Raw genomic sequence first — 24,976 nt, forward strand, 5'->3', positions numbered from 1 at the left:
AATAGCTTGTTTTATTTTTTTATAAAGTTGTTCATAAAGATTTATAGAAAATGTCATATATATATATGTTCCCTATAGAAGGTGTGTGAACCTTAGAAAATGTCATTTATGCAGGGGTGTCCAAAATTTTCCATAAGGCTATGTATGTGTGCAATTGTGTTGAAATTATGTAATAGAGAAAGGTAAACTATCAATTTAGAAAAAAAGCATAAAAATGTTAGTATTTAGATAAAGTATACATGTTAATGTATACTGTTTCTTCATTCATTAATTTCAGCAGTGGAATTACAATGGTTCTTCTACATTCTACAAAATAAAAACAATAGCAAAGCATTATTATAAGTATTATTTTTAAATGCCTATATGATTGAATTAAGGTAAGTCTAAATAAAGCATATTTTAGCATTCTAAAGTTCAAAAAGAAACTAACTGATTTTAAAATGACTGATATATGGTTTGTCATTGGAAGGGCTTAATTATAATAACAACCCACCTCTTAGCATGTTACAAAGTCCCTTTTCAAATAACTAATGGCCTGTCGAGTTTGTCCATCATCTCAGGTAAACTAAACGTGCCATCAGCTGAAACAAAACCAAACCTGTCATTCCACATTTAAAAAGGAACCTTTGAAAATCAGCCATGGGTTCACTTTTTCGTCTGTTCCATGAGTGTGTATAAAATGCTGTCAATTTGAAATTTTAATCCTTCTTTTAGTGTGGCGACAGCAGGCATGTTTCAAATAAATGCCATGATTAAGAGTCAATGTGCAGAGAATTTGGACAGTAAGGCTCTGGGATAATGAATCAAGACTCGAGCTTTTGAACCAAATTTGTAATTTTTTCACAGGATGTGCCTGATGTAGGCTGCGTTTAATCTCCCTCAGTGACAGGACAGAGCGCTTTCATTTAACCTTGACTGAAGATCAGGAATTCTAACGCTTTTAATTGGGTACATCATTTAACGGTGTGAGCAGAGCAAATTCCCCCAAATTCAAAGCCCCTAGATTGACAGGCAGGGGCAGCGAGGCCTAGCACAATTAAAGAAGATCTGTATGCACTGCCCCTGTCACCACACACACAGGTAGTATGGATGTTTGATCACTATAGCTTTACATATTTCACTTCATTTTGAGTGAGGGTGACTAAATTAAGAGATTGTGGTCAGGGAAGAGGCTTAAGAGGTTGGGGGCCCTTACATGTGCTCGCTCACACACACACACAAACACACACACACACACACACACACACACAGGCCACCTCTGGCCTTCAGGTAGTTACCACCTCTACTAGGATGTGACAGCAGGAAATATAACAATGTGACTCTGACACCATCATGTTTATTACCACGCTGTCACTCTTAATTGACTTAATTGAAATGTCCCGCAATGGTGAGACTCACAATGGCATCTTTCCGAGCCACTGGAAGTCATAACCATCTCTGACCTCTTTGTAGACAATTGCCTCTATGTGATGTGTAAAGCTGTACCAAGTGGCACACTGAAACGCATTTTGGTCCCTAATTGTTTTCCTGCCTCTGACTCCACAGAGAGAGAAAATTAATCTGTGAACCAGCCCTCTCCTCTGCACAGAGCCTAACCATCCACAGCGTGTTTGCTTAAGGAACCAAGCTCCAGGGTTTCATTTTAGATTTTGCAATTACATTTTTTTTTCCTGGGACCTGTTTTAATGTATTATTTAAATTATCTTAGCTTTGGGATATTTTAGGGTTTTTAAACAATACATTGCTTTTGGGATTTGGGGGAATGCTGGGTGTAATTGAGTCGGATCTCTGTTCGGAATTCCACGGAGATTAGCTGTTGTGTTAAATGGTGATGTAGTTGAACACGGAGGGATCTGAGAATACTGTACGCATATGCGAATACTGAACAAAACAACACTGAGCAGATTATTTGTTTATCTTTATACCTTTTCTGGTGATGATAAATCGTTAATTCAAAACTATTTTTTATAAAATCATCCTGTTTGTATCCTATAAGAATGCAGCACTGACTAACATTTTCCTACTCAAATTGTTTCTTAATCACTAAGTCAGTTTAGAACAATAGTCAAAAAGGGTGTAAAGTATCCATGAATACTTTCTTTGGTTATATTCAGATATGTACATAAAGATATTTGGGGGAATACATTCTTACATATTTTACTTTTCATTTAGTTAGGTAAAAATATAAATGTAGATGTAGACTAAATGTAGGTGTTTGCATACAAAAAAATCATATTTTCCGAATTACCAAAATGGTCTGTATATATCTAGAAAATTGCTCACTGAAGATTTGCACAAATCAGCATGGATGTTTGAACATGAAAAGGAAGTCAGGGTTAAGGAAGGAGGCCACAGACGAAGATACGAGTGCATGCACAAGGACATCCATTACTGATGGACAGTGTGGGGTTGCAGCAGTGTTGAACAAACGGCCCATGCAACAGGAGTAGGCTTCGCCAACGCTGACATCTGTTTCAGAGGCTCTACCAAGTAGGGTACAGGTTTGTTTGATCTTCAGGTTGGTGGTTGACTGAAATCTCCTTATCTAAATATTATACAAATAAATCAACAACATAAAGTGACTTTTATGCAACATTTCAACCATTAGGCTGACCATAATACAGAGCCTGTGTAATCACCTCAGTCAGTTAGTGTGAACTATACCCACAGATCTGTATGTGTTCATCCTGATTAGATACAGCAGTACCTGGGTTCACTAATTAGGTTACTTTTTTTTGTCATAAGGACAGGAGCTCATTAGGGACATTCGGTTGCACCGTGTAGGGTTGGAACAACAACCTGTAAACACTGCAGCCATTGATCAAAGGTGCAGAGCTGTTCAGCAGTGTATGCTCACCATCATGTCAGTGTCAACATACCTGGAAACAAATTCCCTTTGGCTTCTCATTCACAAAATAAAACTTGTTTTACACTTTTCACAAACACAGCACACACACACACCATTGCTACAGCTATCCCCGGGGTCAGCTGGGTGCATGTTTTCCTTTCACAAACAGTTATAAAGAAGCTGCATTATAAGCTTTAAATATTATTTCCATGATATATTTTATATATATTTCCATTGTCTGTAAGCATGGGGGTAGAAACTTCTACACTGTTGGACCGCCGTCAACTTAAGTGTCCATAAGGCATTATCATACGATGCATGTAAACAAAATAACATCTTTTCACATTCCTGAGATTTGGCTGGTAATGTTTTCACGGTTTTGTTTGCAAATTTGGTGCATATGGACATTTTATGAAGTTTGCCTATGGAATGCTCTGATAACTACCACTCTGTCTAAATCAAATTTGTTGACCTTTTTTGCATATTATCATCTGTCTCTGTTCAACAGCATGAATAAAATCACGTTGTACGAATAGTCCCGGAATCTCAGAGAAGGACTAGAGAATAGTGCCTTGCAAGTTATGAGGGAGAGAATAAATGAGATAAGAACTAATGAAGCTTACGAGCGCCGGCACATCACAGTTGAGAGGTCCTCACACACACTCCTCATAACGTATGATCTCCATAAAACCCCGTCCATTCACAGTTCACTCCTACAGTCGGATTAAACGTACACGTTATAGCCCAGCACCTGCGTGGCTTATAATTAGACTAACCAGAGCCCCAGTCACACTCCGGTCACAATGTACAAGACGTGTACAGAATGTACAAAGACACTCTTCCTCTGATGGCCAAAGGACCAGTATTTCCATGGGGCGCACTAAGCTCAGTGGATAGACAGTATAGTGTAGGGTATGTGGTAAATGACAAGACAGTGTTTAGCAAAATAATTGAGACCCTGTGATGGCCATTGTAAAGTTACCAAACAAAATGTACCTCTTTATTTTAAAATTCAAAACGTGATCTGCAAGCCGATGTTTTCCGGGGGTAAAAAAAAAAAGAAAAAAAAAAGGCACAATAAAATCTGCAAGAAGACCCAAGTAATAAAAGATGAAATATGAGCATTACAAAGGCATCCAGACACCATGGTAATACCTAATTAATCCTGGAGCACAATATCACCTTGAGGAGCCCAATAGTTAGTTAAGGGGACTGGTAGGGGATTTATGTTGTGGAGCCAGCAGCAAACTTAAAACCCTGATAACAGAGGAAACGTTTTCCATTTCCAGGTAGCAAGACGGAAACCTCAGCTCCATGAAAACGCTCACTACCCCGAGGCCTGCTACCTTGCTACAGGATGTGTTAAAAATGCAGTGAAAGATGTTGGGGTCAAAAAAGAACGTAGCGCTTTAAGTGCCAGACAAAACCTTTAGCGCAGTCCTGGTACAGAACAAGTCTGCGCCCGCCCCGTCCCTACGGAGAAGAATGGTGGAGGAAGCCTCATCTTCTCAGCTGCACAGGCTGGGAAGCTTAATACAGAACGAAGCGCCAGCAAATATTACAAGAAAACAGGAAGACTTGGAAGGAACAGGAAGTTCTGTTTTTTTGATGGACAATTTTTTTCAAGTTTGAAAGACAAACATAAGTGGTCCAGTGTGGCAGTGTGAAGGCCCTAGTGTGAAACCCCAGCCAAAGTTTGGGGCAGCTGCTAAAAACTTTGTTTAAGAATTTGTCTAAGACACCCAGCAAAGGTTTGAATGAAGTCAAGATCAGACAGGTCAGTGAGTCCAGGAACAAATTATTTGATAAATTCATACATTATTGGGAAGGTAAGAATAATTTTACTGACCCCTGAACATACATGAACTTATGAAACATTTTCTCACTCACACACACAGAGGAGACAGGAGAGACAACTGAAAACCCCAGTGCTGAAACATGCTCATCTATTCTCAGAAATAAACTCTGCAGTTATCTTTATTTAATTTATCCTGTCCCTGTTAGGTTAATCCCCACAATTGAGTCGCCTTACCTACTTGGTGACCATGACACTCACGGTTAGTGATTGTCTACCAATTTACACAATAAGACCTTTTAATGGATACGTCATATGCACTCACTCTCTCAGGTGCACATAGGCCAGACGCAATTCATGATGCCTGTATTAGAGCTCCCTCCTCAGGAGTAAGGCAGTACTGCACTTAGTCTCACAATGCAATAGACTACATAAAGAATTAGATTCTGTAAACTTAACATTAAGGATTAATATAAGACTGTGAATGAATAAAATAAGATGTTAATTGTCACACGGCAAAAACTGAAAGTATATAATTGGCTACATTCCTCCTCTGTTTTTTCTGTTTATATTCATTCGGTTTGAGGAGAAAAATCCCTCAAACCAATAATCTCAAGGCACGCAGGGAAATGCGATCCAGTATGTCAGTGTACACAAGTGGCACTCAAATTCCTCATTACATCTCGTCTTTATGGGGAAAAAAAAAATACTTTTTTGTAGCAGACATAAAGAAAAAGAGGAAAATAAAGGAGCAATGAAGTTCAGCTGCTAGATCGCTCCCCTTTTCCATGTCTCCTCAGAAAGGAAATTCACTATTTATAAGGCGATCTTCCCGGCCTGGCTTTTGGGGGCCACACTGTGAGTGCACTTACGCTTCCCTTTGTTAGGGTGAGTTGGCAATTTCCTGCGAGATGGAACAACTGGTAGGCAGCCGCTATTTTTGAACACCCCCTCCGTCTCTTCCCCCATCCGGATAATGCTTCTGGCACGAGGACCAAAGCACTGCTGCACCAGAGCCCCCCGGCCACAACCGGGGGCGGCCAGACACGAGAGTCATGCCCCCCTGCAGCTACTCACAACCCATCACCAGCAGACAGGTAAGGGAGTGTGGGGGGAACACTCTCACTTCTGCCCGGCAAAATCTGCTCCTTCTTCATCAATTTATATTCATCTGCAGGAGATTGTGTAAGCAAATAGCTTTCATTGTCCTACCTCAACATCTGAGCAGAGCGCGTGATTAAAAAGGGCCTCTTAAAACAGGACTGCTCATGATTATTAATCACGCAGTAACGCGTTAGAGCGCCATAAAACAGCTACACTGCGCTCAGTAGTGGTCAGCGACCCCGGGCGAGGCGGTTTAGCAAAGCATGAGCCCTGTGGCCAGTAACTGCCCCTCCACCCTGCACCCTCCACCCCTCCTAACAGGTAGGCCAGCCTGCACTCCGCTACCGCGCGATCCTCATTTAGCGCTACGCTGGTTTTCATAATTAGCGCCGCGAGGCCTCATTAAGTCCGCTCTAATGAATAAATATTGTATTTCATAGCCTGATTACCAGATCAGCTCAATGCTCGAGCGTCGTAAACAATTATTTCCCTAAATATTCATCACCCTAAAGTGGATGATCATTGGTATTTAATACCAGTATTTTCGAGTGCATCTTTATTATGCAAATAATACTTTTTGAAGCGCTGGTTTCCTGCAGAACCAAAAAAAAAAAAAAGACTCACAAAAGAAAATAAAAATAGGGAATTCTTTATTGATCCGCATTTTTCCCGCACTGAGAAGAGTTTTGAGGGCACGGAGCATAATCCTGAACCGCCTACTGGGCAACCTTTCCCAAAGCTGAGTGATGGAGTCATGACTCCGCACCCGCAGCCCAGTCGCACCTCACGGGTGTGTTGGGCCTTATTAGTTTAATCCCATACACAACGCAGGTTTCTTCATGCTGCTTAAAAACCTAATTCAACTTATTTGAATTTTTCGCCAAGCACTCATCTGAAAGCGACAAAAGAAAAGCGCAGGGATCTGCACTGAACACGCGCAGAGATGGGGGGAGCCCGCGAGCGAAGATCTAGCGTGCTTTAATAGGGAAAATGATTTACAGGTATAAGATTTCCCATTAGAGTCTGCTAATTATTTCCGCACCATTAACGGCAGCTCTCTAATGAGGGCTCGGAGCACACGACGCAGTACGCCGGGCCGCTGTAGGGAGAGCGAGACATGCGGGGACATGGAGGCCTCGCGCCACCGCAGGACGCACGGACGCGAGAGCGCGCGCAGGTATTCTATTAAAACAAACCCCTTCCATCCTGACTTTAAATACGCATATAACGCATATTTAAACGCAATACCTACATATTGAAGACTGAGCCGCTTGTAAATCTTGGACTAATCAGACCCTAAACTGGGACGGGGCGTTTAGTAATGTTGAGGATCTAATATGGAATTAAGTTTTGTACAAGATGAGTGTGACTAACCAAGCAATTACTGGTCCCCGGGGTCTTTATTTGACCACAAGTCAAAATACAAAGGGGCAACAAAAAATCAATTTAAAAAAGGCTTTCAAATGGCTTTTTAAACAATCAGTTATTTGAAACGTGATTATCTACTCATGGATTAACACTTTCATAAAATTCGCATTTTGGTTAAATGACAACATACCATCAGTATTTTACAGTACAGGCTTTCTGAATGTTTTAAAAATGCCACCAAGTGACCTACAACTTGGTAAGTGTATACATTTAAAACAATGTACATTTTAACATTTAAAATGTAGACCAGTGAACTGTCTACTTAAAAGGCACAGGAACTTGTGATGAAACTCCGAAATCCCAGAAAGAACAGAGCGGAACATGAAGGCGGGCCATCGTGGGGACCAACCCGGAGCGCTGTTCCGGCTCACTTGTTCTCCTCCAACTCCTTCCTCAAACTGAGAAAAAGGTCAAAAGGTCAGCATCCCACAAACTTCAAGCAGCAATAAACTGAAAGAGGTCTGCAGCGCAACAGATTAAACAGGTTACCTTTTCAGGTAGGCATGGGCATTGTTGTAGCCGTGGTACTTGGCCAGGTAGACCAGCACGCCTGTAGCACAGTGACCGTCTCTGGCCCGGCAGAAGCTGCAGTTACAGATGCCGCGGCACGGGGGGCAGCGCCAATCCTGCCACAAAGGAGCGAATGCTCAGACATGCGCGCGGTCGCCAACGCTAATCGCATACTAGCTTAAAGCCCCTCTCAGTCATCACAGAGCCCCTTCAGCTCCTGCAAACGTGCGCCTGACCCAGGTACTCCGCCCACTGCCCTTAACCACCCGCCGTCCGAAGTTAAGCAATCTCAGCCTACACTACTGTATACACATGCAAAAGAACCGACAAGACTTCCCGCTTGGTGAGAAGCGTCCCTGGTTAATACAGCCAGCCCATGGTCGGGGTTTTAGAGTGACCTCAGTGATGTTATGAGGCTGTAAAGAGTTTAGCTGAAAAGGTTCAGGCAAAGGGAAAATCTGCGTCTCGGTACTCACAGGGTCCAGAAGCGCATTCCGGACATCCTCTCCGTAGCGGTTCCGCAGACAGGGGCCGCAGAACTGCCCTCTAACCCCCACACACTCCGGGTTATGGCAGTTCGTCTTTGTGTCGATCGTCTTCTGCCGACACTGGTGACAGGTGGTGCCCTATGGGGCAGAAAGAACTTCAGAGTGGCTTCTTCAGACATGTCAAACGGTGACAGCAACTACGACACTCAGTCCAAGCAACGTGATTTCTTAAAGGGCAACACCAATGAAGTAACAAAAATAACATGAGAGCTGATTATGTATTCTTTTGATCACTTATGACTGTAGACAAGACAAATGGTTTCTCGCCTGTAAATTTCTGAAGATAAAGCCAAGAGGAATGTCTTAGAACCACTGAACCCACACACGTAGGAAGTGAAATTATTTGAAGAGCAACAATCTCGCCTGCCAGGATTTTAGGAGTCTTTGGTCTTGAGAGAACGCAACAAATCTTAATGTGAACTCTAACGTAGCCGTCTGGCTGCGGGCGCTCAGCTGGAGGGATCTGTGCTTTGCATGCATGTTCTTTGCTGCTTTATTAACTCTTAACTCGAGTGTTATGAAGCTCTTTATAAGCCAAGTGAGGGTATTTAAGCAGATTAACTTGGCAAGTAATTTTTTTTCTTGTGTACCTTTGACTTAACTGCATCAAAAGGTGCCAAAAAGTGTACTGTGCATACAGAACACTATCGTAGCAAGTAACTGGTCCAAGGTGCTGTAGCTAACTCAGCTACCTGTAGATACATACATTACACTGACCAGGCATTCCACAAAGCAATGGTAAACACCTTGTAGCCCATTCCTTAAAGTTAATTTTGTGGATAAAACAGTGAGGACGACCCAGTTGACGCTCGATCCTCGCAGCTTAGACACAGTTAGAGGCAAACAAGGAGAGTAGCGGAAACTCACAGTGGAGCGGTTGTAGATCTTATCCCGGACGTTGACGCAGATGTCGTCCAGCTCGGCCTGGGTGATCTCATCCACGGGCCTCACAACGTGAGGGATGGCGAGAATGCCATTGTAGCTGCGCCGACGTCGGGGCTCCTGAACAAACACGCAAGCCAAAGTCAACGTGGAACAACTCTGTGTGCACGAGCACATGAGAAACAGTCTAATCATGAGAACGCCAAGACTAGAAAGAAACGGACAACAGAACACAACAGAAAAATATAGAAATTAAATCTATTTTTGGGGTCTACAGAAAATATCATATTCCTCCCAAAGCCCTATTCTGTTGTTACTGCCACCCTTCCCACGATGCCCGGCAGCTCACCGGTTCGTCATCATCCTCGCAGTATCTGCTCTTCCGCACCAGGTTAAAGCGATCCTCTGGGTGCTCTTCAGACGGGGGAGTGGGCGGGCCTTCCACCAGGGAGCGGGATCGGGTGTGGGGCCGCGTCAGACGTTCCGGGTTCCTCCGGAGGACCCCAGGGCTTGCCAGCGAACGGCGAGGGCCACGGCGGGGCTGCACACACACACAGAAAGAACAACCCCTCTGTCATCGCCTCTCTGCTCCAGGCCAAATCGGGAAAAACCACAGGTGATTAGTAGACGCTTTTCTGCTTACCACATTGGTCACGGGCAGAGACATTCTCTGAGGGACGAGTCCGGGGACTTTGTTTAACTCTGCCATTAGCTTAGCCAACTGCAAAGATGGAAAAATCTACCTGTTAAACGATAACCTGCAAAACGCTGCTTACAAACTAAATTTTACAGGATGTTCTGCATGAGTTACTGATGTGTGAAGTCAAGTATCACACTAAATATTTCAGTATGAGATTTCAAAGGCAAAGAATTTAAAGTCATCCATTCCATAAGCAGGAAATGGACCAAACACCACAAGAACCTCAGTGTTTGTTTACGTATTCATTCAAATGAAGTTGAGCAATGTACCGAAATCTGGCAGCTAAACACGTGCGTTTACCATTGCTTTGTTCTCTTTGATGTTGAGAGCGCGCTTCACAATGAAGTCGTCCACCCCCTCAGGGTCTGACTCAGGGTCTCTGGGTCTGGAGGCGGAATGTGGGCTCACAGGTTTCTTCTGGTTGGCTTTTCTGCTGGGGAACTTCATGGCCACTCGAAGTGTGAAGGAGCGGCGAGATCTCTTCTGCAGCTCAGACGTCTCAGAGTCAGACTCCATTTTCTGAAAGGGGGACATAAAGAGAGGGATTGAACAGGGAGAACGTTAATAAATGTGAATAAAATTGGGGCGACTAAGAAAAAAAAGAATTACAGAAACGTATACCATCACATCATCTAATGAATGTTTTGATGCAGCTCACCATGGCACTCATGTCTTTACTGAAGGAGTCTTCCTCAAAGCCCCGACAGGCTTCGTCCTCGCACACAGAGGGGGCTGATACTTTGCGGTTCTGAACTGAGCTCTGTGCCCGTCGAGGGGGCCTCTTCTGGGTTTGGGAAATCCATATTTAAAGAGTGTGTTGGATTAAACAGTGATGTTAAGAACAGTATTTGATATAAAAGTAAGGTGTGTTGAAAATAAAACACTGCTGACGTTAAAGAACAGCGTGTACAGAAGATTCTCTGAGGTTTTTGTTAAGGTCTGGGCGTCAGACTGACGTGCTGCGTACCGTAGCTGCAAATCCATCGGAACCGAAGCTGTCACAGCTATCGTCTGAGGAAGAGGAGGAGGAGGACTCTAAGGGAACCAGAGGCGAACTCCGGTAACTCCTCAAGTTCATTCTCGTGGAAGGAGGAGGCGCCTGCTGTCTCTGTAGTGAGAAGATCAAAGAGACTTTACCGCCAACACCTGAGGGTTTTAAGCAAAATTTTTCAAGCAAAGAACCCAGTTGTCAAGTTCCGAACACCTTGTCGCTAGTTAACCGAGTCAACCAAATGTCCCAAGTTTACTTCAGCTACCAATTAAGTGACATTTACGGCACAAAGAAACACTGAAAAGTAGAACTAAAACATTTGTAACTAACGTTAGCCAACATTACACACGCTTCGATGATTTAACTTGTTTTTTCAGTCTACATGCTTGCAGTTTCCATCTATACGGGGTTGGCAGGTCGACAGTACGTTTTCAAATCAACTCAGTTCGCTAGCTAGCTAGGTTAACCATCTAGCCTATGCATGTAAATTGATTTAATTAAGGTAGTTTAGCTAAGTATTATCTAAATCTTTGACCTGGCTAACAAAACGAAATTATGCCTTCCTGCAAATGCAAATGCAAACAAAAAAAACCCAAACTAATCAGCAGACGCTGCTTGCTGACATACCCGGGTTCGCATCGTGCTGTTTCTGCAGGGTGACGGAAGGCGTGTGACACGCGCGCAACATGGAACTTCGCGGGAAAATTCCGAGAGGCGTGGAAACATTCCGCGCCACGGCCAAGTCCTACAAGGTCCCTACATTTATTATTTTATTAAATAGCATAATTAAGGATAGAGAAATTACTGCCTGCGCATTTACGCTTCATTTTAAAGTGATATAATGTGTTAAAGGTAAATATATGTGATTAAGAGCATATGACTAAAAATAAAACAAGAAACGTAGTTTGTTTCGTAGTGTGTATTTTTAGGATCTGTCGCGGTGGCGCCAAATGTCTAAAATATTTGCATATGGGGCGTTTTTTTTTGTATGGTAACTGGAGAACGGATTTATTTATTTATTTTAGATTTTCATCTGGTTTTTTTTTTTTTCAGTTGGACAGTATAATAACATGTTTACAAACAATGTCAGTATGAAACACTGTTAAACTTGACACAATAAAACATCACAGATTTATCTCCCACAGTGCAAATCAAACTGTACAGGGTAGACCCACACACACCAGCACATAGATAAGGCTCACACACCCCAGACAATATATCAGTATAATAATTTTATCTACAGGAGTTTCACAACACAATACCACATTCAGATATTACAATGCTCATATGAGGGTGAACCCATCTGAATTATGGGATCGATTTAGGTTGATAAGAGGGCTTGCAAACAGCCTTGTGTGTCTCGTGGACCTGAACTAAAGTTTTTACCACAGTGTTGTGTGGTTATATAAAACGACACTGGGCTAAAGGTTTTTCACACAGTCTTGTCATTTACACGTTTCAGAAAGGGTTCATTTTAGACTCCTATTGCTGCTTTTCTGGAGTATCAGCTTGTCTCTTAAGTACCTCACTTCAACTTCCAGATAACCTTTCCTGTTGGAACATGCAAATTAGAATACTTTATCATCTGTGTACTCTGACATTTTCCAAGACTGGCACCACTGCAGTTTGGCAACCAAACTATAAACTGCCTCTCACAAATTGTTAGATGTCTCTTATGGCTAAAAAGAAATCTGCCTTTGAGTCTTTATATTAACATTAGTTTATAATACTTTAAAACTTGTGTTTATAATCCTTTTCAAAATAAGCATTAAACCAATGCCTTCTTTTGAGCTGGTATGTTCACTGTCTGTCTACCCTGTCTACACCAGCGCTGGTGTAATTATTAACCCGGCATAAAAGCTCTTAGCTCCACCCACGTCCCCCTCGTCCACCTCTGCGCGAGCGACCTCTAAGCGGTCTCTGGTCTTGCTTGGGAGGCTTTCTGCGCTCAACTTTTATCCACCCGCCTTCGCTGACTTTGGCCTTGTCTGGATTCTTTTCCCCTGCTGCTGCCGCGACCATCCCGGGAATGGCCCGTGGGTGGTTCTGAGGTCCTACAGAGCTGCCGGTCCGAGATCGTCCACTGTGGGTCAGGTGGCCGGCTCCTTTGAGCAGTCTCCTGTCCCCTCCTCCATTCACAGTCAGACTGCTGCCATTTGGCTTCCTTTGGTGGGAGTTGTACCTAGCACCGGCGCTACGGGGGCGCTCTCTCTCCGACGTGCTCTCTGAGGTCGTGCTGGATGGGCTGCTTCCCTTTGAACCCAGCTGGAGAGAGGAGAGCTTGGCTGAGAGTGTGGGCGAAGAGCTCCGGGAGTTGGTCCACGGGGAAAGTGTGTTGTGGCTGGGCGATCTACGCAATGCAGCCGCGTATGACGTCTGGCTCCCGACTGTGGACAGGAACTGGGGGAGGGTCATGGTGTCCGAGCGGCTGCTGGACATGCCGTTGTTCTGCTTCTGTGCCAGGTCCTCCCTCATCTGCTTGTTCCTCAGACTGAGGATCCATTGTGGATCAACACCTGACAGGGGAGACCGACAAAACTAGTACAAAACATGTTCTCTTGTAGAGTGGGATTGATCGGGTTGGACTGATGTACTGTCATATTGATAAATATGTTAGTCGTGCTGGGTGAGAGCGTCTGCCAAATGCCATTAATGAACAGTAATGACAGGAAACTGCTTTGGGTGATTCCCAAATCATTCAAGCAAACCATTTTTTTCCCGGTTTCATATGTTCTCTACAGGCCTTACAGATTAATTTGTGGGTTCATTTCAGAAATTCCTGAGACTGATCCAGAAACAAGACACACATAAAAGTCAGCAAAAAAACCTGCATCAGCTATGAACTTTCCTTTCCACTGAAGATGCTCACAGCAGCCTGTAACAACAGCCTTTACCGGAGTTGGAGCGGCTCCTGAAGTTCGCCTCGGCGTCAGACTGCGCCGGCTCCACGATCAGCTCGATGGCTTTGATTTCATCGTCTCCACTGGCAGGGCTCCACTGCACCGAGTGCACATGCTTCGTGCTCTTCGGAGACCTGACATCACCCTGCAGGGACAGCAGGTACAGGGTGAGCGATGAGCGGTTCTGATCGGAGCTGGCATGGCTGGCCAGGGATGATGCAAAGCCTCCATGCTGTGTTCGATCTGGCCGGACATGCGGCCAGTGTAATTGTTTGAACCAAACAATCCATTTACAATCTACTGAGTGAGGAGTGGGGGAGGGCTATTCTGGATGGAGCCCAAGGGCTTTCTGTATTTTTTTTGCTACAATGTAAATATATAATATAATAACTTTCTGTTTATCACAACGTACACCAAGCTCATAACGCGTTGACTCCAATTTGAGAACATGGCAAAACAAAGAATTTTGACTGTATGTGTTTCTATTTTCAAAGCACACAACTGCATGTAGAGATTGGGAAAAACTTGGACAGAGGTATATGAGCTGAATATGTGTTGCATTTGTTTTGTGTTGCATTTGTGTGAATTTCAGTTACCTCATAATTTATAAGGCATTCGACAGTCTGTTTGTCAGATATGCCAACAATCCACTTGTCCATCACAAATGGCGGCTGAGAAAAAATGGATATAATTGTATATTTTAGAACGTTAGACAGAACCTCTTTAGATCTGCTTAAACCCGTACGGTGTTGTCAACACCTTGGTCATCTTCAACACTTCTACATCTGGTCTGTTTGCATTGAAGGTGATGTCCTTGATGTAGGTTATGGCAACTTCATCACCGTCAAGCTCCAGGTACATTTTCCACTTGCAGTCCTACATGAGGGTGGATCAAGGAGAAAAAAAACGCATGTGTTGAGGTCAGCTCTGAGGTCAGAAGGCTGGCCTTAAATAACACTGCTAAGAGGCCATCAAGAAGGGCACATAATACGCATAATACCACACACAGCAGTTCTGTTCATGCCATTCCTTTGGACTTAGTTTTATAAACAAATGCATAAACTAGAACATTTGCATTTGAAAGTAGATTTTCTGTTGCCTTTAGAGAAAAATGAAATTCTGTAGATGAAGGTTTGCAGGGGGATTTCATACTATAAACTCTCTATGGGGAGAAATGGCAGTGTGTGGCAGTGTCAGCTTTATGTCTAGAACAGAGGGCTTGTGTTGGGCCTGTGTTGGGCTTGTGTTGGGCCTGTGTTGGGCTTGTGCTTGGCCTGTGTTGGGCCTGTGTTTGGACCTGTGTTTGGACCTGTGTTTGGGCCTGTGTTGGGCCATACACAGAGCTGGCACTGTGGACGTCAGTCCTCCTGCTTCACACACTTCCACTGTACCCTTGAGAAAAGTACTTGGTGAAATCCCGCCCACTCCTTTCCATGGTTACACCTTAGCGTGTTCTCTGAACACACCTAATCAGGCCAATTACACATTAACCCCAACTTACATAAGACACAGGCGACATCACAAAGAGCGCTAACTTAATAAACCAAATCTCACACGCACGCAGACAAAAAAACAAAAAAAAAACAAAAAACAAAAAACAAAAAAACAAAAAACCAGCCCTAAAATGTAAATGTGTGAACAGCTAGACTCATCCGCATCAGCAATGGAAATGCAGGCCCTTATCAGAGGGCATGCTGGGATGCTGGATGGCAGCGGGCATGGCATGCATGCTGACGGGGCAGTAATGATTCTTCCGTTGCCCCAGCCCCGAGCAGCAGTCACAGGTCGTTACACAGAGCACACTGCCTCCATGGCGAGCCAATCTAGTGTGGGCGAAGATCAGAGAGGGACACATCACAGGCGCGCCACTAAAACACACACACACACACATCTGCACCGTGTTCTGGACTGTGGGCAATGCGAGTTTAAAGTGTGTGTGCAGTGTGCAGATGGATAAACGTGTGTGGCTTGCCGAGGGTGTGTTTTGTATGTATGAGCACAGGCGTGTGTGTGCATGTGTGTGTGTTTGCTGGATGGATCTCAAAGCTCCAGTGTCGGAGGTCCTCAAAGCGTCGATGTCAGAAGCCCCCCGTCTTCCTGTAAGGGTGCCAGACTCCTCCTCGTTGGCTCAACGCTGGCCTGCTGTTGGACCCGCTCTAATCACGGCGGCAGAAACAATGTGCTGTGATGGCGGCCAGCACGGCGAGCGTCTAATGACGCCTCATGCATAATTCAGCACCTTTCCCTCGACTCAGCGCTGATATCCTCATTAACAGCAGCTCTTGCTGCCTGTCAGATGGCCAGTGCACAATCGCAGGCCCCTTATTTAGGCTTTGAGGAGTGCAGCTGCTACCATGACACCGCCAGGAAAGAGAGAGAGAGGGAGAGAGAGAAAACGAGAGCGGTAGAGAGAGAGAGCAAAGAAGAAGACAGAGATGGCGGAAGAGAGAGAGAGAGAGAGGGAGAGAGAGAGAGAGAGAGAGAGGGAGAGAGAGAGAGAGAGAGAGAGAGAGAGAGAGAGAGCGAGCGAGCAAGGGAAAAGTGTGCAGAGCGGGTTTGTTTTATTTAGTGCAAAAAAACCTTCCAGTTTGTAAAAACAAGGCTGACACGGAGCCTGACACCAGGCAGGGGAAAATAATTAGCTCTCATTTTCTCAGCCTCCTGTTTCCTTCTCCTGCTGAGTTTCCTCCCCACTAAACCACCACATGTCAGGAGAAATGAGAGGCAATTAGCGGCCTCGCTTCAGCCCCGCCGCACGCGCTGAAAGGGGACTATTTATGACGGGACAATGAACAGCTGAAAGATTAAATAACATTTGCCTTTTAAAAAGAAAATGACTTCTGGCTAAATGGGCCATTTTTGATTAAATTCGAGCGGCAAGTGGAGAAGCGGCCTTTCTCCTCTCTTTGAGTCGTGAACAAAGCCCTCACGAGCAAGAGGGGGTGGATGCCACGTATCGCTTTAGATGAAAGATTTATTTATCTTTTGCTGTTTATTTTTAAAGGAAAGAAGGGGGAAAATCAATCTTGTGAACAGAAAATGTGCTTAGTGAAGACGGTGGTCAATAGCTGATGGGAGAATAACAGGCGTCTTTACTTAAGGAAATTGCAACTCTGAGTCAAAGCGTATGGCCATGCTGTCACCCTGAAGAGTCACAGCTCTATACAGTCGTGACAAGTCATCACCCAGCAAACAAAAGGCCTCATTCGGCACTGCCAGCACAGATAACTTTACAAAGTAATGACTGGAAAAAAAAACAAAAAAACCCCACCATGAACTATTTGTCACATGAGGTGAAAAATAAATTAATTATGAATATGAATAAATATTTTCCTGAGAAAACTGTCAGCCGTTTGAAAACTCTCAAGTAGAGCCGAGGGGGTTTTAACAGTTTACAAGCGGAGCCCACCCCCAGGGGACCCCCACCACCCGGTCCGCAGCTCCTGTGGTTTCAATGCTTATTTCCACCCTGGACAACAAGGTCACCGCATACACCTAAACAGCAATGTCGCCACATAACCAAATGCAATTAATACTGTGCCCAATCAATTTCCCCAATCATTAGAAAAGACAAATCTATACAGGTGTGAGTATTGTTGCAAGGGCAAGGAACAATTTTGGGGTAATGCAAGATACGTATTCATTAGGAGTGCTCCAGTGTTTTTCCTTCTAACCTCTATTAACAGTGGATGATTACCACGGACAGTAATGGGAGGAATTAGGAAACCTGTTGACTCCAGACACACTCCTAATGGAAGTTTGAGAGGGAATACAAATGCCCTTCAGTTTCTAATATATGTTTAGAGTCAGCAAGTTTATACGGCTTTTTTTTTTTTAAGTTTGAGGAAAACACATGGAAATTACCGTCCGTGGTAATGGACCCCACTCTACAGAAGCTGTAGACAGAGGTGAGGCAGAAAAACGTCGGGGCATTCCTTTAAAGAGCACGCGGCACCTTTGGACCTGTTCCTGCTTTCCAGTGATAGCCAAAGACCAGCTCCAGACTGACGGTCTTCCTCCAGTCGGCTTGCTGCTCCTGGGCCCACTCCTCCTGTGGGAGGAGGCAGAGCACAGCACGTCAGAACAGTTTGAACTCAGCACACCGGGCCACAGAGACACTGGTGTCTTTGATGAAATGAGACAGACGCAGTGTGTGTGGTCACACTTATTGAGAAAACTGCTCCATGAAAATGGTGTGAAGGAATGACACATAAAGGAATGACAGATAAATAATTTACCTGTTTTGTTTTTTTTTACTTGGGTCAAATGTAGTTGATATAATTGGTATCTAAATTTTGTTTCATTATTTTTGAACTGTTCTCAAGAGGCTAATGTAGTTAAAGGAAGATGAAGCCAGATGTATCCAGTTTTGTATTTCCCTAGTCATCATACATATTACTTCATGCAGCATCACAACATGTGTTTATAAACAGTAAAACCATGTCTCCTATAGACGGTTTAGTACACAATCCCAGCCAGAGCAGGCAGTCACGGAGTTACTCAGAGCAGAAAGTCTGTAACGTCACATGCACAGAGAACTCCAAGCAGATTAATGCATCGATCTGACCTGTTGTGGTAAAGGCCATTTATGAATCCTCCTGACGCAAAAAAAAAAACAAAAAACAAAAAACACAAAGCTTTTTCCACAGCAAACACAGAATTTAAACCCATGGTTCCCATGGCTGCCGATCCGATTACTCCAGACTAATTTTTTCCCTGTTCTACCAACAGGGTATTTGGATGTCAGAACACCACAATAAAACAAATCAAATCTGAGGGTGACAGAACCGTTCATGATCATTAACGTTTATGATATAACCGTATTAGGTTAGATGTCCCATATCCATCTTCATGAAGGCAAATGCCTAAGAAACTCTGGAGTAAAATGGATTTTATGTGGATGAACCATATGGGCTGACCTCAACAGAATATGTCATACTCACAAACCAAATGTGATTTGAAGCAAGTGTGATCGCTTCAGCTGGCAATTTTCAAGATGTTAATAGATAGGCAAACATTACTGTTTTTAGCATTATTGCTCCAGTTCAAAACTAAAGAAGGAATATGTGGACATTGAACATGCCTTAGTCATTGACTTCTTTTGGAATAAAGGGAAAAAATTTATGAATTAGATTTTTCACTAAACTATTAATATACCACATTACCCAAAACCAAACAAATGAACTCTGAGTATATTTGAGTATACCTTTGTTAATGGCGGGAAATGAAACAGTCCCAGGTAATCAATCCTCAGTTTTTCAATTTCAGCCTAAAAGTAAAAGATCAATATTATTAGATTTGATCAATAATTTAAATATCATTAATAACATTATATCTCAGAAACTCTCACTCATATACTCATATATGGTCTACAGGTAACAGAACAAGTACAACGCATAAAGCACGTGTTTTAGAACTGCATCCGGCGGGCTTACAATAATTCAGACAAGGCCATTGTGCATTTTAGGCCTGTTGTTTGAACAGTGGTGTTTAAAGGCTGTGTTCAGGAAGCAGGCGCAGTCTGCGCTCTCACTGGGCTGTCTGACACCAGGTGCTGCACTGACCTTCAGGTGCAGGATGTGTCCTTTGGAGGTGATGCCCATGTCTCTCATATCCATCTCACAGAGGAGAAGCAGCCTCTGTCCAGTTATGTGGTTCTGCTTGAAGATATCAGCGTAGGGTTGCATCGCACTCTCGGACTCTCCTACACACACACACACACACAGAAGATTAAATCATATCAGACTGTATGTACCAAAACTATACTGCCGCATAGGAATACTGGTGATGTAGCTGTGATGAAACAAAAAGATAAATTATGTGTGTACATGTAAGTATAATAAATGTGTGTACATGTACATTTAAATGTGTGTGTACATGTAAGTATAAATGTGTGTGTACATGTACATATAAATGTGTGTGTACATCTAAGTATAAATGTGTGTGTACATGTATATATAAATGTGTGTGTACATGTAAGTATAAATGTGTGTGCATGTAAGTATAAGTGTGTGTGTACATGTACATATAAATGTGTGCGTACATGTAAGTATAAATGTGTGTGTGTGTACATGTAAGTATAAGCGTGTGTGTACATGTACATATAAATGTGTGCGTACATGTAAATATAAATGTGTGTGCATGTAAGTATAAGTGTGTGTGTACATGTAAGAATAAATGTGTGTGCATGTAAGTATAAGTGTGTGTGTACATGTACATATAAATGTGTGCGTACATGTAAGTATAAGTGTGTGTGTACATGTACATATAAATGTGTGTGTACATGTAAGTATAAATGTGTGTGTACATGTAAGTATAAATGTGTGTGCATCTAAGTATAAGTGTGTATGTACATGTACATATAAATGTGTGTGCATGTAAGTATAAATGTGTGTGCATGTAAGTGTAAAGAGTGAACATCTAATTGCATGAGAATGTCTCACCTGTACCGAAAATCTGTGACATCCAGAAGTGCTGTAAAATGTAAAATTGAGAACTTTTCTAAGTAAATAAATCTGACTGAAGAAATGGTTGCAATTGTTAAAACTGGATCAGTGCCATGGTCAGGAGGGGAGGTTGACCCATGGGCCCACACACACTGATACTGACCACATGTTCCTCTGTCCAAGCATAGATATCCAGGGTAGGGAGCAGCTACAGAGAGAGAGACAAAGAGAGAGAGAGAGAGAGAGAGAGAGAGAGAGACACGTGCAAACAGACAACTCACGTTACAGTGCATTCCTTCAAGTTAGAATCACTTTGATCATGAATCACTTTTATTTCTGTAATGTGTAAGATAATACAATTTCTGCAAGTAGGTTCTGCATTAGAGTAATAAACCAAACCTTCTATACCGAAGCTTAATGCATATTAAACGCCATGGAATCCGATTCCTTTGCTGTGCTGTGTAAAAACATGCAGCACTTTTGTATCAAATGTCCTAACAAACTCCAGGGGGAAATTCATGTTAACAGGCAAATGTCAGTCAAAACACAAACTGCATTATTAGCATGTAATATTATAGCCCGGGAATATGGCTGCAGAAAAATATGCCAAAGAAAGCAAAATGAACTAGTAGTCCAAGCGCAGGGCATGTCAAACCTCAGACATCGGGGGATGTCATTCCTTTTGAGGAGCAAGAGAGAGCAGGGGGAGAGAAAGGGACAGAGAGAGAGAGAGAGAGAGAGAGAGAGAGAGAGAGAGAGAAGACAGGGCCAGAATGAGTGAGGGTGCTGCGCCAGGTGGGCCCTGAACTCTCCCTCCGTAGGTCTCACATCAGAGGAAGTCAACAAATGAATAATATATATATATAAGAAGTATGCCAAAGCTCTATTACATACATTTGCCAAATGAGATCGTCATTAAAGTGCCTTTCGATCAGCCGTCTTGTATTTCACAAATGGCTCGCAGGGTTTTATAAAAATGGGAAGCAGACAGTCGACAGGGAGGAGAGAGCATGACTGAAGGAAAGGTAAGAGATGTCAACACAAACCGCCGAGGACCCGCTCAGCAGAGCCCCGGCCGGCACCACAAGGACGGAAGGGCGCCGCGTTCCCATTCAAGCCCAACGCAGCGCTGCCAGAGACCGGCTCGAAGCTGTAGCCCCCTCTGAGGCCTATCGGTTCAACGAGAAAAATTATTTTAACATTCCTGCCCTTTGAAAGATCCCCTTAATTATGGGCATCTGACGGTCTGGAGCAGCAACAGGTTTCTAAAGTGACTGGCTGAGGGGCTCTTGGAAACGGAGACTCTCAAGTGATTACACTGTACTGAATCATAGACCAGGAAACTAAGAGTGAGCGCGCCGAGGCCCAACAGTGGGGGCTGCGATGCCCAGTCCTCCCCGGGGACGGCATAAACGTGACAAAACAAGAGCGCCGTTCTAGAGAAGCAGGAAAACAGGAAGCGGTTTTGAGAGCCACGAGGCCGATATTGGACAAACTTTATTGCAAAAGAGAGGGAAAAGGAGAATGAGAGCCAAAAAAAGAAGTAAATACAGATGGTATTTCACTGACACCACTGGATTCGAGGCAGTCCTCAAAGCAATGTGCGAAGACAAAAGCAAAACATAACCGTGAACACCTCGTGTGTTTTTACGTGAGACGTTTAGGCTGTCAAACCACTATGCTTTCTCAAGAAAAGAAAAGGCTGAATTCCATTAAATTCAAATCAAATATATTCTTCACAAATATATATTCTAAAACAAAATTGTGTAAACGTTTCATTAACAAACATATTTGCTTGCACCAGTTTCATTTGTTGGTGGGTCAGTGTATGAACAGTGTCCAAGCATGCGTGTTTTGTTACCGTGGGATTGGGAAGACTGACACACTGACTGACAACCACGGACAGCAGTTTCCATAAAGTCTGGCCCGAAGCAGAGTTTCAATGACTTTTACAGAAGGAAGTCAGTCTCTGTCTCTCTCTCTCTCTCTCTCTCTCTCTCTCTCTCTCTCTCTCTCTCTCTCTCTCTCTCTCTGTCAACCCTCCCCCTCTTCCTCTCGCAATGCTTTCCTCACTGCTCAAATTGGCCAATCTTAATGTCAGGGAAATGTCACTTCGTCAGAAAAGCACCGCATCCTTGGCGGGTGCCCGTGACGCCCAGCCGCTCCTCAGCGGGCAGCTGCTATACGTCCATTTCATCTGCCATAAATGACATCCATAAGGAGTCCGCAGGCGACCGAGTGCCATGACTAATGCAGTCCATGCATAGAAGGCCAAAGGACTGCTTTGACCTCGGAGCTTGACAGGAGATTTCCATATTATTAGTTCTTTCATGCAAAGTGTGTTGAAAATACACATTTAATATTGGAAAACCCACAAAAATATTTAGTAACGGCAGCCTATCAACCTATCATTATTAAAAGCTCTGTAAACCACAGTTTTGTTTTGTTTTTTACCACATGACTAATTTGGTATAGTATCTTTGCTATATTTTGTGTATCTGTGCAGAAAACCTCTCACAAGTCCACAGTTTTAAGGTGGGCAAATCGACGCACACCTAAGCTCATGCTGCAAACGGGTCCTACTCCTAATCGCCGTCGCTCTCGTCGGACCAGCCAAAGTCCGCTAGGCCCGCGGCCGTGCTGATTTTGCGTCCCTCTCGGTCGGAGCGGGTCGTGGAGGACTCCTGCGTGGTGCACATGCTGACCCATATGCCCGAGCGGAGGAGTGGGTAGGAAGACAGATCCAGGGCCAGCATTTCCTCGAAGTGCCTGATCACGGCCTCCAGACCACAAAGCTCTCCGTTACAGCGGCATCCTATCTGACACGGCAGCTCCGAGCTGCTAGACTCCTCCAGCTTAGAGTCGAAAAACGCCTCCGAACTTATCTTAGTGGCCCGAGGGGGAAAGAGCTGAGAGCGAAAGGCAGGAGAAAAGGACAGAAGGGGAAGAGAAGAAAAATGAGAGGATTGGTCGAGACAGAGAGAGAGAGAGAGAGAGCGCAAAGAAATAACATAATTAGCACCAAATCACAAACGTTAGGGCCTCGGCTGGACAGGTGGAGGTTGGGCTGGGTTTCTGCTCGTAGAAGCTCCTCAGAGCTCCACTGTTAGTGCTGTAAGTCACATGGACACACGCACAGTAGGATGTATAGAGCAACTACGGCAAGCACACAGCGCATCGTGACACGCAGCTACTTTAAACAACTTCCCGATTCTCACTGCAGTACGATTCGCTGACCTCAGGGAACGGTGGTCCCGTGTTACACACGCTGCACTAGTGCGCACACGCATTCGGCATCCCCCCGCCGTTACGCACGTGCACACACTGCTGGGTGAAGACTCTAGAGGCAGAAAGTAGTGGGATGGGGGGGGGGACAAAGCACAGATGGACAGAGAAAAAGAGCAAAAGAGAAGGAGAGAAGGAGAGAGGTGCACTTACCGGCATGTTGGACTGCTCGATGAGCTTCCTCTCCCACACCTTCAGCTGTCGCTCTCGCTCCTTCAGCTCCTGCTCTTTGGAGCTCAGATCCCTCTCCAGCTTTTTCAAGCGCTCCAGAGTTGCATCAATCTCACCCCTCCACACACACACACACACACACACACACACACAAGAGAGAAAGAGAGAGAGAGAGAGAGACTTTCTTTTAGCTCAAGATGACAGGGAGCGTTCATTAGTGAAATCAACTGGGTGATATAAAACCATGGCGGGGCATTTTTAACTTGAATGCATACATCTCTGTAGCTTGGCTGTTTATCCCACATGGTCTACTGTTATAATCTTCTTTTTTTTTAATCCACAGCGGCCACCAGAGGGGGTAGTGTACAGGTTGTAAATGTTCACGTCAATTATTTCTAAACACAGACATGTGACGCAACATCTTGCGCCAGGCTCCAATCCTCCCATACTTCCCGTGTAATTCATCTACATGCTTGTTGCTTTCCTTACAATTGCACATAGAATTTCACATGTAACTTTCCTATCTTTTCTTTTGCAACCGGCTCTTTTCTTCCCTTTACACATTCTCTCTCTCTCTCTCTCTCTCTCTCTCTCTCTCTCTCTCTCTCTCTCTCTCTCTCTCTCTCTCTCTCTCTCTCTCTCTCTCTCTCTCTCTCTCTCTCTCTCTCTCTAGCTCCTGGCCCTATTCCAACTACAATATAGCACGTCTTAATATAGTACGACACACGTAGATTCTTCTAGATCTGTGTCAACGGCAGTGCCACAAACAACCTTGTCTTGATACTCAGCTACCAGAAGATATTTAACAACTTAATAGTCCGTTAGCATTACAGGCAGTGCAGTCCACAAATAATTCTGTTTTCTCTTCTTTGGAGGGTATACCACTATATTTAGTGTACCATATTGAAATCTGTACCCTTTCACGTATAGGCCTACTCAGAGGAAACAAAAGTAATTGGACTTAAGATAATAATCTTGAATGTAACTGTCATTTTACAATCAGGGTTGTGCAGTAATGGAATAAAGGTAACAGCATTATACAATCAGGATTAATTTTAAGGCACTCTCTGGGTTCAGTGACTTTTCAACACTGTGTAATACTGATCATTTCATCTCAGTAAAGTGCATGAGCGTGTGTGTGTGTTTGTGTGTGGGAGGGGTGCGTCTGTGTGTGTGTATCCTTGCATGTAAATTACATTACCTCCATTCTGCCTTATTTTGAAGGAAGGAGTTGCACTGATAAGGGAGTTGGCTGTCATTATACATGGTCTCTAGTATGGACAGGATCTCTTTAAACAACGGCCTTTTCTGCAACACAACAAAAATATGGATAGTTAATGTACATGTTGAGCAATGAAAATTATTATT

General features: G+C 43.8%; 2 protein-coding genes across 7 annotated transcripts in view; both read right to left on the reverse strand.

Annotated features, from left to right (window-relative positions):
* Positions 1-7,128: 7,128 nt before the first annotated feature.
* On the reverse strand, positions 7,129-11,885 carry cdca7a (cell division cycle associated 7a). Its single transcript, XM_027029009.3, has 10 exons — positions 11,434-11,885; positions 10,783-10,923; positions 10,474-10,599; positions 10,116-10,334; positions 9,759-9,836; positions 9,465-9,656; positions 9,101-9,235; positions 8,162-8,311; positions 7,665-7,801; positions 7,129-7,573 (listed from the first exon to the last, which is right to left on the reverse strand). Exons 1-10 carry the CDS (start codon positions 11,530-11,532, stop codon positions 7,543-7,545), a joined length of 1,308 nt encoding a protein of 435 aa, XP_026884810.3. The 5' UTR covers positions 11,533-11,885; the 3' UTR covers positions 7,129-7,542.
* A 136-nt stretch (positions 11,886-12,021) lies between these two features.
* map3k20a (mitogen-activated protein kinase kinase kinase 20a) overlaps positions 12,022-24,976 on the reverse strand; it is a 23,406-nt gene continuing 10,451 nt past the window's right edge. For 5 of the 6 annotated variants that reach the window (XM_081713682.1, XM_035536073.2, XM_081713681.1 and 2 more), the window contains 11 exons: positions 24,810-24,916; positions 23,591-23,726; positions 20,316-20,360; positions 20,150-20,180; positions 19,271-19,410; positions 18,913-18,975; positions 17,662-17,757; positions 14,466-14,582; positions 14,303-14,377; positions 13,701-13,851; positions 12,022-13,322 (listed from right to left, as the gene is read on the reverse strand). In XM_081713682.1, coding sequence (XP_081569808.1) covers positions 12,670-13,322; positions 13,701-13,851; positions 14,303-14,377; positions 14,466-14,582; positions 17,662-17,757; positions 18,913-18,975; positions 19,271-19,410; positions 20,150-20,180; positions 20,316-20,360; positions 23,591-23,726; positions 24,810-24,916 — 1,614 coding nt within the window. In that variant the 3' untranslated portion in view covers positions 12,022-12,669. Of the gene's footprint in view, positions 13,323-13,700; positions 13,852-14,302; positions 14,378-14,465; positions 14,583-17,661; positions 17,758-18,912; positions 18,976-19,270; positions 19,411-20,149; positions 20,181-20,315; positions 20,361-21,615; positions 23,062-23,590; positions 23,727-24,809; positions 24,917-24,976 lie in introns of those variants that run through there. The other variant, XM_035536092.2, reaches the window with a different exon arrangement.

Source organism: Electrophorus electricus, chromosome 4 (genome assembly GCF_041902795.1).
Source record: "Electrophorus electricus isolate QZ-2024a chromosome 4, ASM4190279v1, whole genome shotgun sequence".
In the NCBI taxonomy this organism is placed as follows: domain Eukaryota; kingdom Metazoa; phylum Chordata; class Actinopteri; order Gymnotiformes; family Gymnotidae; genus Electrophorus; species Electrophorus electricus.